We start from the raw sequence: 17,124 nt of genomic DNA on the forward strand, positions 1-17,124 counted from the left end.
AAATACACCAAAGCCCAGCTGAGCAACTGATAGGCTTTACATTTTATTTCCAGGAAATGACATCTTGTTTTCACAAAGAGGTAGACCATCCTCTCCAAGTGAGGCTGCCTTAGCTTTTAGGGGCAGCCGTAGGGGTACCCCAACCCGTCCAAAACAAATGTCAACTGAGGGGCTTCTGAAGTACCAAAACGCTAACAAACAATAAAGTTAAAAAGCAGAACAGAAATACATAACCCATTCACCACACAGGGAAGCGGAGTCTATCAAGTCCCCGGAAGCAGCCCTCGTGGTGGCAGCACGGCCAGCCAACAACGGTCGTGCGGAGGACTCGCTAACTCAGTCTCTGTCCCACGGGGCTCTGCCCCGCGCGCCATCTCAGAGAGGCCCAAGACCTGTCCACAGATAATCCTCTAGACCCTCCCAAGCTTCCACTGCCTGGTAGTCCCTCGAATGCCCCTGGAGCATGGTCTTCAGGACAGTCTCTTTGCTTGGAAGAGAAAAAAAAGAGAATTAGAGGAGCTGCATTTCCCTGGCCCGGCCTCCCTGCTGCCACCCTCATGTCACGCTGCACAGAGCCTGCTCCTCATTTCTCCCAGAGTAAGAGTTCAAGGCCCACTCCTACCAAAGGCCCACGAGGTCCTTCTGTGCTGCCCCCCTCGCCCCCATGGCACGCTCCACTCCGGTCACACTGGCGGCCTCGCGGCCCTCCGCCTCCCCAGGCGCATTCCCCCTTCCTGTAACACTCTTCCCCGCAGGGCGGCCTGGCCGCTGCCTCCAGGGCTTTACTCCAGTACTGCCTTCTCTCTGATGCCTCCCTCGACCACCTTACCAAAAATGGCAATGATCACTCCCTGATCCCTTGCTTTTTCTCCTTAGCACTAATCACATCTAACTTACTAGATTTTCACTTGTCTTTCTATTCCTGGATCCTAGAGCAGCACCTGGCACAAAGCTGGCCCTCAATGAACATGTGTTGAAGGACGAAGGAATTATATACACAGCACTAGGCAAGGAGAGGTAGACAGGGAGGAGGTGGGAGGGACAATTTACTGCTATTCACTGTTTCTGTTTCCTCAATCCGGGGAAGCAGGGATCCTGGCCTAAGAGCACAATAAAGCTACCAGGGAGACTGTCCCCTTCCCTGAGATTGAGGTCCTGAACAACTGTCGGCAGGAGGACTGACAGGGTTATAAAAGTTACTCTTCTCCACTTGTGGGCAGCCTTGGAGAGCTAAGCGAGGCTCCCCTTCCCGCAGCTAATGGCCTCACCTAGTAACTCACAGAAAAATACAGAAGCCACAAGAAAGAAATTCTCTTGACTCTCCTCAAGCAAATTTCCTTGCCCACCCTCCCACATTAAACCCTTCTCTCTAGAAAATAGATGTACCCTCCCACTTTTAAAGACTAATTCCCCAATCTGGGCCATGCATTCCCTGCCCTGCCCCATCCTGATTTCCAAAGAATCTGAGCCTGCCCACTATCTCAACTTCCCAGCCTCTCGAGCTCTGCCACAGGCTCAGCAACTGAACACACTTGGATCTCTCATGTCTTTAAAAAACAAAACAAAAACTTCCTCTTATCCCACCTCCTCCTCCAACTATGGCCTTCTCTTGGTGCTGTCCCTACTGTCTTGGCGGTAGCCAAATTTCTTCAGGACCCTGTCTATCTTACTTTGCTCTACTCCCTAACCTCACACTCATTCTCCAATTCACTGCAAACTAGCCTCTCACCCCACCAGCCCCCCAAACTTGTACTAGATAAAGTCATCAATGTCCCACACTCCTGCTACATCCAAAAGGCAATTTTTCATCCTATGCCCTCCTTACTTTTATCCCCAACACCTGGCACTTAGTAGGAACTGGGAAGGAAAGGCCCAGACAAAAGGAAGCAAGGAACAGATATTGGTTCTGGTTCAGGTTTCATGGGACAAGGGTAAAAGAGGTCCAAACTCTCCAGAGTCGGAAAGCAGAAAGCAATTCAAGCAGAAGCCTTAGCCAGGAATAGGAGCATGTCTGGTCTCATTAGATTTCTTAAAAACCACAGTAGCAGGCAGTCGGGCAGGATATATATCCAGCTGGTGCAGAGAAGCCTCAACGGGTGAGGCACCTAATTCTATGATATTCTATGGGGGAGGGAGGAGGAAACATAATCAGTGACCCCAGCCACTCTCTAAGATTAGTTCATGGAAATCTAAAAATGCTCTGTGTTCATCTAGAGTTAAGTGTAGAAACCAAGAAACTCTCAGGGAAAATCTGGTTTGGTTAATGACACTCCTATGTACACAGGTGGCCTTCTATAATAAGAACTTCCTGAAAAGTGTATGTCTGTAAAGCAAATCATAAAGTTACATGCTCATCGGAAGGGAGAATCCATTTTTTTAGAGAACCAAAATAACTCTGTTTTATCATTAAGAAGACAAAAGGGGAGCCTGGGTGGCTTAGTCGGTTGAATGTCCAACTCTTGATTTCGGCTCAGGTCATGATCTCAGGGTAGTGAGATGGAGCCCCGCCTCAGGCTGTGTGTGTCAGGCTCCGCATTCAGCACGGAGTCTGCTTGGGTTTCTCTCCTTATGCCCTCCCCACCGCCCCCCGCTTGTGCGAGTGCGCGCTCTCTCTCTCAAATAAATAAAATCTTAAAAAAAAAAAAAAGAAGAAGTCTAAAAGACTCTAGAGTCAGCAAGCAATCTGAGGTTCTAGGGCTTCACGGGTTGCTACTCCACACACACTGTAATTAATCCCACGGCTGACCTCTACTCCGATCACGGTCCCCTCCCCCACTGGGGGGACAGTTCCTGTGCTGCCCTTGTCATTTCCAATTATGCATTCTGAGATGCCAGTAAGGGTGATGGGGGAGATGCCCATCAAGGGATAAGGAAAGGAAGGACAAGAGACAAAGAGAAGGAAAGGAAAATTAAGGTGCAAAAATGGGAGGTGGTGATGGAGAAATAAAAAAAAAGCTTCTAGTAACAAGTTTAGTAATTTTCTATCCCATGGCGATTTTACAAAGGAAGAATTTTTAAAAGTCAAAAATTTTAAAGAGTTCAGTGTTACATACTATTTGAGTGCGTGCATGTGGACACCCCAGCCCATGCCTACCTTGCTGAGAGCCATTTTCCCCCAGATGAACTGTCCTGTGCTGGGCAGGCATGCTGACTTCATGCGCACGACCTTCAGATTTTCTAGGGGCAGGACTGGGTGGATTAAGAGTACCTGCTAACAAGTATTCTCTCTGGATGAGCTCAGCTTGCCAGACACGGTTACTGTGGCCATGCCCACATCCTCCTTTACGAGGCTCTGTCTTTCAGCAGAGGGGGATGGGCATTATCACAGAAAACCTTGCAGCTGGGCAGACAGATCTCTTTTCAGTGACTGCCACTTTCTCCTGTCCCGTGTCTGGATCACCCTCCTCATAGCCTACGGGAAACTGGCAAGAGCCACAGGCTCTGTGGTCTGACCTGAGTCGATCTTCCCAGCGACCCTCAAGCCTGCGGGGGCCTGTGTCACCCTCAGGGAAGCTGTGCTTCCTCAAGCCTTCTCCCCACCTCGGCATACCTAAAGGCCACAGCACGCTCCCGCCAGGAGCCTTGGCTCAGTGTAACGGTACCAAGGGAGCCAGGGGACGCAATTTGAAAAAGCCCCTGGATTGAAAATCACTATTCTAAAGAACCGACAAGATTTTATTTCTAGATAATCTGCTTTCTTCTTTTCTGAGCACAACCCAAAGAAACTGCTAGGGAAAGCTAAAAGTGAGAATGTTAACACTCTGTCAACCAACCAACATTCAATGAGAACAGAACACACAGAGGAGGGGAAGTAGCTGACAGAAGACTGCTCTAGCCCCTCACCAGCTCCGGAGGGAGATCCTCTATAGGGAATGTCAGAATGTCTTCCCTTCAGAAAATCTCATATCAATATCCCAGAGAGCCACAATTATTCATGTGACAAGCACTTACTAGATGTTTGTTATCTGCCCCAGCTCCAGAGCATCCTTTTTCTAACATAGGATCTAGTATCCGAGCATTATCCTCCTCTCCTCTGTATAATCTGGCCTCACAGAGTTTACAAGGATCAGTGGCTCATCAGTCATGCGGCATCACTCCTCCCACGGGGATAGGGAACTAGAAGACAACAACCAGCCAGGGAGGCCTGGAGTGGGGCTGCTCTTGGTGGAATCAGCACCTTACGCTGCCACCGACAGATGGGTTTCCCTCCCTGAGTCTGTGGTAAGAGCAACCCCTGCCCAGGAGGAAAACAGCCTTCCCGTGGTATCCGAGCTCCGACAATTACAGGCCTGCCAATCCCAGTTCCCAGATCCTAAGTCTGGTCCTTTTTTAAAATTCCCATGCACTGGGGATTAAAGCAGCTTTCAACTGGTAAGGAAGGTTGGTATTTGAACTGAGAATTTTCTCTAAACCTCACACTGCAGACCAGTGAAGCTGCTGATGGCTCTGGCACATGTTTCCCTAAATCGGGACTCAGAACCTTCTGCCTGTCTCTGGAGAACACCTCGGAGCTGCATTCGCTGCAATAACCACGGAAACGGAGACCAGTGTCAGCGCCCCTCCCGGTGGGGGAGCGCGGCGGGGAGGCCGCTTCAGTTCACCGCGTCAGCTCCGAGGGTTACTGACAAGGCACAGAGGCACCCTCTTCAGCCTCTAGAGAGAAAGGGGGGTTTGATGTGATTTATTCTACAGGATTAACTGTGTGAGGGGAGCCAGAGGTGAACTTAAGACACGGGGCTCTTCTTTCCCTTTCCAGTGCTGCATGAAGCCATCTATCGCGCTTCCACGCGCGAGAAGAAACCCAGTCAGTGGGCTGGGTGAAGAAAGTACATGGGTGTCCCCAACCCCCCAACCCCCGAGACCCAGCACACTCCAACTCAAAGGCTGACCTGGGTTGAATCTGGGTCCCAGGTCACTGCTCCTCTCAGAAGGCATTCACAATACCTCAGCGGACACTTCCTAAGCCGTGGCTATCCTCAGGCTGCCCTGGCCCCATGTGGACATTCTGTCACGTATGGGCAATGAGGGGGCACTGCTATGAACACATCACTGCTTCTCGTGCCTCTGTGCTTTGTGCTGAAGCCTCTGCTTGGAAAGCTCCACCCCTGGGAACCTTTAAGACTCAGTTCAAGTGACACTTCTTCCATGAAGCTTTCTACTGGACCTCCACCTGCCCCGAGCAAACCGACAGCCCGCTCCTCTACAGTGTACCAGCACACTGGCGTGGGACTTGTCCGACTGCCTACTCGCCTCTCTCCCTCCTCCATATGGGCTTTAGTGCTGTGGGAACGGTGACAAGGCCATACATATCTCTTTATCCCCATGTGGCGTGTACCGTTCCTGTAAATGCTGACGGAGGGAGAAGTGAGGGGAAGAGCAATGGGATTCTGCCAGAATCAAGCGGCTCCTGCGAGGTAAAACATCTGGGAGGGCTCAAACTGGCCACAAAATCTATGAGCACACAGCTGTTAGGAAAGTGGAGAACACTTTGGTTCCAAAGAACCACCTGAGGGCTGTCCCCCCCTTCCCCAGGTGAGATGCCTTCCTTGGCAGAACAGGCTCAAGCCCACTTCCTGCTCAGCAGCTGCTTCACCTGGCCCCGCACAGGCTCGCAGCCTCCGCTCTGGCTGACCAGCTGAGGGCCAGAGTCACAGCATGGCCGCCTGCAGACAAGCAGCAGATTCCTGGCCCTATTCAAAGTGGCTGACATCTGCTGAAGGGCTAGCAGGAAGGAAGCAGCGGACAGAAGATCCTACTCTTAGCAGTGTGGCGTTTAGGCCTTCAGTTTCCCTGGACTGGGAGAAAGGTATAGCCAGAGACACGGATGAACCTGGGTTACCAATGGCCAAGTGGTGAGGAGCACCTGTAAGGGGCAGTGAGCTTCTGGGTCTTCTCTGCTCGGCCCTTATGGGCAGCCAACTGACATCACTGCACTTTGGCTCTGATGCTCTCCCAGAAGGTAGTGCTGTGCTGGACTATTATTACCGTGATAATCGGATCCAGCCTGCTTCTACGCACTCTCATCCCTGGCCAATAACCAATCCTTTTTCCTCTCCATTAGCTTCCTTGTGCCTTGCCCCAAGATGCATCTTTAACCACAGGACATTTAAGTCTCAAGTGGAGGGGCTCTGCAACCCTCAACACAGCAAGCTTCAAGGGTGATGAGATCACTTGGTTGAATACGTGGATATTCACCAAGGAAGCATGGTTCATTAGGGGAACTCACCCACCCATTTCCCCAATCTCTTTATCCAAATTCTCTCCAACTGGGAGACTAGCTGGTAGACATATTAGCATCCCCAAAGATTAAATTTCTCTAATTTAACATTATGTTCAATTTGTGTAATTAAGCTGTGACTTACTATAAAATGTGTGTTCTCATCAAGCACTCTCCAATTTGTCAATCTCTGACTCGTTCGTCTCCTATTGATAACTGATTGTGTACCCAGCCCAAGATTTTTGCCAACACCTGGACAGCAACTGAACTGTCCTGAACAACAGCACCATCTAGTGATTGGTACAATAAACCTTCTGACCTTGTGTTTTCTACCCACATCCATAACCAAGGTACATACACTTAAGTCTCCCCCTTTCCCGTTGCTCAAATACGCGAGTCCATTCTCCCTCAACTCTTTCTCACATGTTCATTACCTTTAACTCTCCCTCCTTTTTTCCCATTTCTCCCTCCTCTTCTTTAGCTTAAGAATCATTTATCTTACTCTCTTCCCCAACCAAAAAATCTGCTTACTTAAGTTTGTCAGTCTTCTGTTGAGGGTACGCACTCACCTTCTTATTCATACCCACTCACCTTTTCGTTCCCTAATGAGGACAATTCGTCGTTCTTTCACTTCTGAGCTCAGATTATCTACCATCTTATTAATGCAATTGTCCAGAACCAGGGAGTGGGTTCTGGACTTGATGTCCTTCCGACAAATGGGGCATTCTACCTTCCGCTTCATCCACTCATTGATACAGTAGGAGCAGAAACTGTGGGCACAGTTCAAGGTGACAGCCTACAATGGGAACGTGAACACACATATCAGAACCGTCATGCTTACTTTCCCAGGGAGGTTGTGATCTCAAAGCTACGACAGGAGTTCATTTCCAAGGCCAAATGGAAATTTAACCCTAATCCCATCTAGAGGGCTTACAGATGGTATTAGAATTGTTCTTGGGGATGGGAGATTTTAAGTCAGATGGTTCATCTTCGTTCTCAAAGGTAAGTTCAAATTTGTCTGTCTTGTTCCACCAACTCAGCCGACACTGCCAAGGCAGGCTAGCTACCTTGCAAACGAACGTCACTGGACACAAGCAGGACTAGTAAGCGTGTGAATGTTTGGTACAAATACATCACTAATTCTCTCATGGAAAACAAATGTATAACCTGCTAATGGAGAATCAGATCAATCTTAATAGATGACGGGGAGCACACTCTGAATACTCAGTGTATAGAACGGCAGGAGGCAGCATCTATACTCAAAAAAAAAAGTAAAATACATGTAAAAGACAACTAAAAAGGCTGGGGAAAAAGAAACTAAAACAATGGGAAAAATGTAATGGATTCACTGACAGTGACTGAATCCTTAAGTAAATAAGCCTGAGAGAAGAGGGAAAGCAGAAGGGAGTCTAAAGCTGAGGAGCTCCTCCGAGTCACTCCAATGGTCAGATGTCTGCCAGGGCCCTTTTCACTTCTGAAAATATAAACCGTGCTCTTCACTACTCTTGTTTATGTACATCTCCTAAGATACAAGTTTTTCTGAGGCTCAAAAGTCTTCATTCCTACTTTTAGGATAGCAGTGGAAAATACTAGAAATTATGCATTTTTCAAATGCCAAGTCAAGCACAGAAAGCCAACTAGGAGGTATTTTGTTAACTGTATGAGATAAATCCTCACAAACAGGACTAAAAACCTGTCTGATTAAAATAAAACCTCTTTCCAACACTGACTTTACAAGGTGACCGTAGAAAAGGTCAGGCAGTCTGCGGTAAACAAGGCGCGGGTCAGGTTGTTTGTCTGTTGTCTGTGGAGATGTTCCGGGTGGGCTAACTCATCACCCAGCCCAACATCCCTTCCCTTGCGTCCCTCTAGCAGAGCCCTGTCAAAGCCACACTGGGTCTCTCCAAAGTAGGGAATCAAATGACTAGAAACTATGGGGGAAATGATGACCTGAAGTCAAACTGGATCCAGAGCAAAAGAAACAGATCTACCCAGGACAGATTTCTCAGGAGGCTAATAGACTCAACCTCCCTATAGACTACCAGAGACAAGGAAGGAGTGTGTACATGCATTTTCTTTTTTTAAAGAAGTCTGAAAAGCACTGTCATTTAACAACTTGAGTTTAAGATGAATGGTATAAGATAAACTGGTCACAAATGCAAAAATTTGACATGATAACAAATGGTAACCTAGGAGATGTTTTCGTTTTCATAGGGAGCCTCAGAGTCCCGGAAATATGTTCCATTTGGCTGAATTCCCAAAGTGGTCACACGTCAGTGACATTTACCACCCTGTTAAAGGCTGAATGAACTATCCGCCCACTCTCAGCACTGCGCCCATTCAGAGTAAAGAAAGAGAAGCTTTATTGAGCAGCTTTACTCTGATACCTCAAAAATCTAATGCCACGTGGCCCTGTTTTCTCCCAACAACAAAGAAATAAAGGCTTTATTGCAGCTAAAAAGAGCGACTGTACCAAATAAACACTCAACAACACACAAAATAAAAAGATCAGTAAAGGTAAAGAAGACTACAAAAGACAAATGAGACATGGCCACCTCTCGAAGTCACTTTGAGGTCAGATAACTACAACAGATTCCTAGAATAAAAACCTCTTCAGAATGTTTCCCTATAGCAGAACCTGTGCAGCCGATGCTCCGTTCAGGGTTGAGAAGAGTAAGAAGGCATGAGCCACTGCTTGTAATTACCTCAATGAAGTATTCTGAGCAAATAATACACTGGAGCTCATTCTCTAGCACGTCATTCACGTGGCTAAGCACTTCCTCCTTCTGTGCTTGCACCTTCTCCTTCTCCTCCTGCAAAGACACACAACCCCACCTGTCATTTGGAGGAACCGACAAGAATGCAAAACAGGACAGGGAACAGGTTAATTGTCTGGAATAGGATTCAGGAGTCTAAATAAAATATTCAACCTGGCGCAGCAACAGGAGAATGAAACCCCTTCCCAGAGGGTTATGATTTCTCAGAACTGCTTTCTAATATAGGGCACTGTCTTCCTTTCTTTCCTCTCTCCACTTTTTCTGTATTTGCATTGTAGGTCTGTCTCCTTCCCCAGAACTAACCAAATGAGAAAAACTGAAGGTAGCGTTCAGACCACCCAAGACTATAATGAGGATTACATATCCTATAACTAACGGCAGTTTAGAGGTGATATAAAATTATCCCAAGCAACCAAGAACTTACTGGACATGAAAGCAGACATGAAAAACAGGCCAAAGAGGCAGGAAGCCTGAATTAGTTTATAAGGTCCCCTGTGTTCCTTGCAGCTGCCTCTTCTACAAAATAAGGCTAATACTTATACTTCTCCCTGGAGGCAGGAGGCTGAGAGGGCCTCTTCCAGGCCCTTGGGGATCCAAGCTCTATGATGCTTGCCACCTCCACCTCCTGCAGAGGTCTGCAGTCCAATTTCCCTCTGCTTCCCCCAAGAGGTCAGACCACCCGTGGACACACTTTTTGGGAAGGATCCTAGGTATGTTCTCTTGAAGCAAACATACATGCATACATACATACATACATTCATTCATTCATTCATTCATTCATTTATTTTTAAAGATTTTGTTTAGTTATTTGACACAGAGAGCGAGCAAGCACAAGCAGGGGGGGCGGCAGAGGGAGAGGGAGAGGGAGAAATAGGATCCCCACTGAGCAGGGAGCCCTATGTGGGGCTCGATCCCAGGATCCTGAGATCAGGACCTGAGCCGAAGGCAGACGCTTAATGCTCTGAGCCACCCAGGCACCCCGCAAACATTTATTTAAGTCAGCACCTCATCCCCTAAACTGAAAGTGTCAGGAGCCCCTTACGGGAAAGGTAAGGCCATTTAGGGTGTATCTGAGTAACTGATTAATTTTTCATTTTTTTTTAAAGATTTTATTTACTTACTTGACAGAGAGAGAGACAGGGAGAGAGGGAACACAAGCAGGGGGAGTGGGAGAGGGAGAAGCAGGCCTCCCGCTGAGCAGGGAGCCCGATGCGGGGCTCGATCCCAGGACCCTGGGATCATGACCTGAGCCGAAGGCAGACGCTTAACGACTAAGCCACCCAGGCGCCCCAATTTTTCATCTTTTATTGTCTCTTTTAATCAAAGCAAAGACCGTCACACTGCTTAGGGCAGTGAAGAGGGTCTGGACCCATTTTAACTAAAGTCAAGTTCCCTGAAAACTTACAAATTGCTAGGTTTAAAAAGATTTGGTGGTTTTTTGGAATTTAAGAAAGAAAGTACTATGTGATTTAAACAGAGGATAAGGATCTCAAACCAAATGAAAGTTGAGTCTCCTCCTTTCTGTATTCTGCTCCAGGTCTGTCTGTGGGGAAGGGTGGGCTGAGAGATGCAGTCAGCCTCAGGCATTAAGTTTAGGTCAGAGGTTCCAAACCGGTGGCCTGTGGACTGGATCTGGCTGGCAGATTTGTTTAGTTTGGCCCTCATGATATTAAAAAACAAAACAAAAAAAACCTTGAATTTGTTGCTAATATTTAAAATTGAAATGGTTCACATAAACATTTGGATTTCCATCTTCTGTGGAAAAGGCAGAAGATCTGACAACAGTGGGCCTGCACTTCTGGACAGCAACAACTGCCTGCAGCAGAGAAGAGCTGCCTCTCGGGGACGGGGGCAGGGAAGGGGGCTGGCGAGTGCCCCTGGCTGGTGTGCCTCTGTCCTCACAGCTCCCTACCGTGATCCTGCACCAAGGCCACTCCACTCACTTCTATTACCGGTCTACCCTGGTGGGCACCTGAGTTTAGAACCCCTAATTTAAGCATTCCACTGATGGGATGTGGGAAATAATTATCTACATGCATCAGGATGAACTGTTTCTCGACTATACCACCCCTTAGCCTGTCTCAGTGAAACACTCTGAAGGGGCATCTACCACAGCCAAAGGACGAGACTGCAGGATGAGAGTCTCATTCCCACCATTTCGCTTCTGAATGAGGGAAGGAAAAAAATGTCTTAGAGGCAGACCCTTCTATAGGCCTGAATAATTTTACGGATTATATCCCCTGAGGCAGAGAACTGCCATAATCTCTCTCTTCATTCACCATAGCAACCCTTGCACTGTTGAAAATGCTGAGTTGCATGTACTAACCAAATTCTAAACCTTCATCTTCTTTCTAGTACCTTGGTCTGTTCCAATTCTTTGTTCTTGGCTTGAATGATTGCTTCAAAGTCCTTCTTGCTGCGATTTAGTTCTTCCATTAGAGCCCGATGCTGCAGAAACATAGCAGATACATATTCAAGATGAGCTTATACTGCATCTTTCCTTTCAGCCACACACGAGCCTGCTCCCTCCATCAGTGGCTTTGGTTCAAGGGATCAATGGATTGGCAATTTCAAGAATGCCTTTGTTCCTTCAGGACAGCCCACTTACCTGCTGGTTTTCTTCAGGGAAGGGGGCAGCTAGGGAGGGAGGTCATCAAATCCATTAATCCCTCTGGAAATAACCCAACCTCAATGGCCATCCAAATCAACTAAAGAACTTACACTGCCTTCCAGAGAGTCTGATTCTGTAGGTTTGGCTGGGGGCCCAGGAATGTGCATTTTTTTTAAAAAGCCGCCCAAGTGATTCTGGGAACCAATGCTCAAGAGCTGGTAAGTAATCTGAGGCTACCCAGCACTGGGAGTGGCTTTTAAGAAATAATCAGGGAGAAATGGAATGTCTAGATAATCATTTTTATTGAGATAAAAAAGACCTTTAACCTATTTATTCTACAAATCACATACGACGTGCTTGTAAGGCAGTGCTGCCTGAACCCTGCCTGTGTCTTCTGGAAGCTGGCACACCCAAGAGCTAATAGCTCAATCATTGTGACTAACTGCCTACACTGAATGTCAAGAGATTCTACTATGAAAATTTCTGAGCATCCTTGCGCTTAAGTATAGCTTACACTTTAATTCTCACCTCAAATCCTTTCTTAAAAAGGGTGGAATAAAGGTAAATATTTCTGAAAAGATATTACTCAAGAAACAAATTTTAAGATGTGTGGTCTCCCCCCAAAAAGCAATTATATCAGAAGGCCTGGGTATTCATCTTGACCACTGATTAGATGTATGTGCCTAACTTACTCATCTATAAAATGGGACAACAGGTGCCCCTCCTACATCAGTGTTAAGAAAATAAAATAACAGATATGAAAGCATTCGGAAAAGTTTTTAAAGCTCTATGTAGGGGCGCCTGGGTGGCTCAGTCGTTAAGCGTCTGCCTTTGGCTCGGGTCATGATCCCAGGGTCCTGGGATCGAGCCCCACATCTGGCTCCCTGCTCGGCAGGAGACCTGCTTCTCCCTCTCCCACTGCCTGCTTGTGTTCCCTCTCTCGCTGTGTCTCTGTCAAATAAATAAATAAAATCTTAAAAAAAAAAAAAGCTCTATGTAAATGCAAGTTTTTGTAATTGCCTAGTAAGTAAAAAAAAAAAAGTGCTACAGAGGGACCAACAGGGTGGACCAAAAAACAACCACTGTTTCAGTTGAGAGAGTGGTATGTCCCTAGGCATGTTGTTATCAACCATGACCTAAAAGTATCCCATTTTAGACTAATGAATGGAGACTGGCCAACTACCTCATGCTAAATGTTTTCCTCTCTCTCAGGAGAGGGTGAGTTGTTGTGGGTACAAGGTACTCAATGATCCCTTGGGGATTTCCAAGTAGCAGAACCTTACTCTTTTCCAGTCGATTTCAAAACAATATTGCAATACAATTTAATAATGCTCTAAATGGGAAATATACCTAGTTTCCCACCCTAGAAAATAAACAAGCTTAGAAAATAAAATTCCAAAAAGATTGAATTAATTTTCACCCAAGGCTTTTCAAGGCTATTTGTACACCCCTTAGGGAAATCAAGGCAGGCATTCCCCCCAGAGCTCACAATAATACGGGGCTATTAGCATTCTAAGAAGGTTGGGAATTACATATGCAAGAAAAGAACGTAAGGAAAAATTCTCCTAAACAAATTCTAATGCAATTGCTCACTCTTCTCAAGGAGATTTGAACCATCCCACTAACCTCCCGACAAAACTTGCATCAAATTCCTGATCATAAACACGTTAAAGATGGAAGATAAAGCAGGTTTAAAAGACTATCAGATGATAGTCAAGTTACATGAAATAAATTACAGGCAATCTTTGAGGGGAATTTATTCCTGTGAGCCTTGCCCTTTCAGTAAATCGCTATGCTTTGCTGACTGTCAAACTGCACTCTCAACCTGACCTAAAATGCTTAACTGGAACATTCCTGAATGGTTTCTGGAAGGCTTCAGCTCAGGAACAGTGAGGTAATAAAGACCCTTGCAGGCCCTGGTGGCCAAGTCATAGCTTGAAATGCCCCTCTGCTGCCCTCACCTTTCTGGAAGCACAGCCACTTCCCCCAGAGAGCCTCCTAACTGCTAAAGGCTCCGTCCCATCTTCACTAGAGCAACGTCTGCTCAGATGAAGACCCAGGTTTTCATGCTGAGTCCCGGCATGTCTGTGAGGCCCAGTCTCCAACCTGATGGTGTGAGCAGCCGCTTGTCTGCAGAGTGGAGATCTGCAGAGGTGTGTGCTAAGCACAAGAGGCAGCCAGCGGCCACGGGAAGCCCACTACAATCCCAGTACAGTGGCAAGAGATAAGTTACCTCCTGCAGAGCCTGGGCCAGCTGTTGCTTCAGGTCCTCTTCTCCTTGCTCCTTCTCCAAACCCTGCAAAGCCAAAAACAAAATGGAAGGTTTCCCTGCAGAGAGGGGGATAAAAGAAACAAAATCTAGCAACAAGCAGAGCAGACTGGCTTCTGTGAGCATCTGGAAACAACAGGGGGCAGGGAGCAGGTGGAAAATCTCCCATTTTACTTTAAGCTGTTGGCAGGAAGGGATTTGAGCAGCGTGAACTACTTACTCAAACACTGCACACCTCAGGGCTGTCACCTTCAAGCTACCACCTGAGTTGTTCTGGAGAGAACCCCTGGGGTAATACTCCAAGTCTTCTTCACTGGCTAACACCGTGACTCCCAGAAAGATGTAAACGGAGAGCTTCGAAGCCACCAAATATCTAAACTCAGATATAATCCCCTAGGTTGACACTCACAAGCTCCACCACGTTTCTTCCCTCGATTCTGGCCGCCCTCTTAGTGTGAGTCTCTGTCACTTCTAGCCCATAAACTGCCTCTCCTCCTTGCTGCAACTTACACTGTTTTCTCCATCAGCCCCCTCTGATATGGATGCCTTCCACATCATCGTTGTCCTTTGTCCAGCACCTTCTACAAGACCCTCTAGGCCCTTCCCTCTTTACTTTAAGAATTACCTGCCCATTTAATACGCCAACTGGAAATTATTCTCTAATTTAAATATACATTGACTTAAAACTGTCCTGATTATTTTACGTGTATAATATATCTCATTTCTTGAACAAGATTTATTTCTTAATGGCAAAAACCCTTTATTAAGCATCTTCATAACCACCTGGACTCCAAGTACAGAGCACCAGGCAAGGCAGGTGCTCCAAAAAAAAAAAAAAAATCTGTGTGAAGCAACAGTTAAATGAGCTTTAGAACAATTAGTAGGAGGAGAATAAATCCTTAGGGCTTGGTGGCAGAGGGACATGCAGCTCATAAACAAAGGACCAGATACATTTCACCATGAGCTATTTATATATGACCCTCAAATACCCTAGAAAATCTCCAAGCCAGTCCTTTTTGCCTTTCTTTACCATTTTGATATAGAAAAAGATTTTATAGCTATATCCTGAAGCATGACCAAAGCAGCCACAAATATTAATTAATAATAACTCTTGTTCCTGGACACATTAGCCTTTAAAGAAGGTTCTGCTCTGGTGAAGGTGTCATATGCTAAATATGTAAAGATGAACTCCCTCCATTAACTGCAAGAACTAGTCCAGGCCGGTAGGGGAAGCAAAAAGGTACACATAAGCAAGCAGTGTATACCCTCAGAAAGACCCATTTAATCCATGGCCCTTGCTAATGCTACCAGTTCAAGGGGATAGCAGAGATTAGAATGAGATTTATAAATTGTTCAGAAATAAGCCAACACTACTGGTTGTTCCTTCCCCTGAGCAAAGTAAACAAAACAGAAAAGCTTATTCTCTTCAATCCTGATTGGTCCTTTTTATTTCTAAGTCAACAATGGGGAATTCTTGACATTCAATATTACCTGAGCAAGTAGGTGGGAGTAAACATGTGCTTCTTGCCAGATGGGAACTGACATTTTGAGCAGGGACCAGGATCAGCTCTAGCCTAGAGGCTTTGTGCAAGAGCTTGCAATCTAAGCAAATGACTCAGGGATGGAGACACATTTGGTCTTACCCTGACACAGCTAAGACAGTCATTATTCGACCTTCCCCCTAAAGGCACTGGGGAAGGTGCTTATCACTCAACCCAACAACTGAATCACAATATACCTGGCCCCTCCTGTGCTGGATGCTTAGGATAGAAACAAAAACATTTTCTGCCTTTCTAGGCTCCCACTTCCTAGGTTAGCTACAGAGTTAACTAATCATCAGAGCTAGTTAAGTTGCCAGGTACAACAAGAGCAGAGTTACCACCTGACCCATCGCTGCCTTGGGGCTAAGTGATTTGGCTTTGACATAGCAAAGAAAGATAATTCATAAGGACCACTATTGGTTTAACTGAGTGTACTGTGGTTCTGTGGCCTCCTGACCTTCATCTAACCTCTCTCTGAACTTACCTCAGTTCTCAGGGGCCTCAGCTTTACACCCTGAGATCAGCTACATCCTGGCTAGCCAGCTACCTTACCCCATCATGGCACCACACTCCGGCTCTTGACCATCATGCTGAAGTCTTAACACTTTACGCTACCCCCTTCTCCCTCTCAAAGTCCTTCGTTCCCATTCCATCTCGCGTCCCTGGCACTCAAAGCACGCGGTCCCTGACCCAGAAACACAGAGCTGTGGCCAGAGGCTCACCAAGGGCCTGCCCATCCCTGAGGAGCACTGGCGCCCTTCCCTCCTGTGTGGTACCTGGAGATGCTGCTCCTCTTCCTGGAAAGTCTTCTCTAGCTGCTCCACTCTGGCCTGCTGCCGGGCCTGCTCCGCACACAGCTGGGATTGTAAGTCCTGCAGCTCCTGCTCCATTTTCACAATTTTCTTTGAGTTCCCTTTTTGGGTCTGCTTTTTCACCTTCAAGACAGCTACCTGTTTTTCCTGCATTTGTGTTCTCAGCTTCAGAATCCTGGACATGGTCACCTTGAACAGCTCTAAGCTGCTCTGAGACACTGAAGGGTTTGAGGCTTTCTGCTTCTTACGATGAAGCTCTATGATTTTTGCGGAGCCAGGGTGAACATGAGCCTCTGTGGCCTTCTCACTCGGCTCAAGAGAAGTCAACTTAGGATCCAAATATTCAGACGGTTGACTGGCCACTTCACCTTTCCCATGAGACTTCACTGGTTGACCAGGTTCACAAGACACTTTACTTATTTTGGATTTCAAATGTGAGGGGCCTTCAGCTCCAGGACCCTCTAATTCATCCAAACTAAATTTCCTTTTAGTTCTCAATCCCCTATTTTTTCCCATCATCTGGTCATTCTTTGGGGCAAGACAAGGATACATCCTCTCCCGGTCTTCTTCAGTAACTTCATATTCATACTCTGCATTCTCCTTATTCTCCAGAGGTACCCCGAGCTGGATGTGGTCTCCCTTATGGACAGAATAGACCTTTAAAGGTTCTAGACGTTCTCTGTTCAGCCAAACACCATTCAGACTCTGGAAAAAGGGAAAGAAAGACGAAATAAGCTTCATGATTTTCTTCCTCTTAATGGACTTTTTCCTGCTGCTGCAAAACCTTCTGCCTTTTCAGAAGGAAAACCCTTGAGAACAAATAGAAAAGGTTCATAAACCACCACCCTTAGAAACAGCATTCTTCCAACAGCTTTGGCTTTTTACCTACATTTTACA

The 17,124-nt window shown here is 46.5% G+C and overlaps 1 protein-coding gene across 3 annotated transcripts in view; it reads right to left on the reverse strand.

Annotated features, from left to right (window-relative positions):
- Positions 1-19: 19 nt before the first annotated feature.
- RNF8 (ring finger protein 8) overlaps positions 20-17,124 on the reverse strand; it is a 34,792-nt gene continuing 17,687 nt past the window's right edge. The window contains exons 3-8 of one of the 3 annotated variants that reach the window (XM_036074352.2): positions 16,192-16,932; positions 13,839-13,901; positions 11,353-11,442; positions 8,923-9,030; positions 6,809-7,013; positions 338-487 (exon numbers count right to left, since the gene is read on the reverse strand). In XM_036074352.2, the coding sequence (XP_035930245.1) occupies positions 471-487; positions 6,809-7,013; positions 8,923-9,030; positions 11,353-11,442; positions 13,839-13,901; positions 16,192-16,932 (1,224 nt within the window). In that variant the 3' untranslated portion in view covers positions 338-470. Of the gene's footprint in view, positions 488-6,808; positions 7,014-8,922; positions 9,031-11,352; positions 11,443-13,838; positions 13,902-16,191; positions 16,933-17,124 lie in introns of all 3 variants that reach the window. The other 2 variants (XM_036074354.2, XM_036074353.2) reach the window with 2 other exon arrangements.

This window comes from Halichoerus grypus, chromosome 9, assembly GCF_964656455.1.
Source record: "Halichoerus grypus chromosome 9, mHalGry1.hap1.1, whole genome shotgun sequence".
Classification (NCBI taxonomy): Eukaryota; Metazoa; Chordata; class Mammalia; order Carnivora; family Phocidae; genus Halichoerus; species Halichoerus grypus.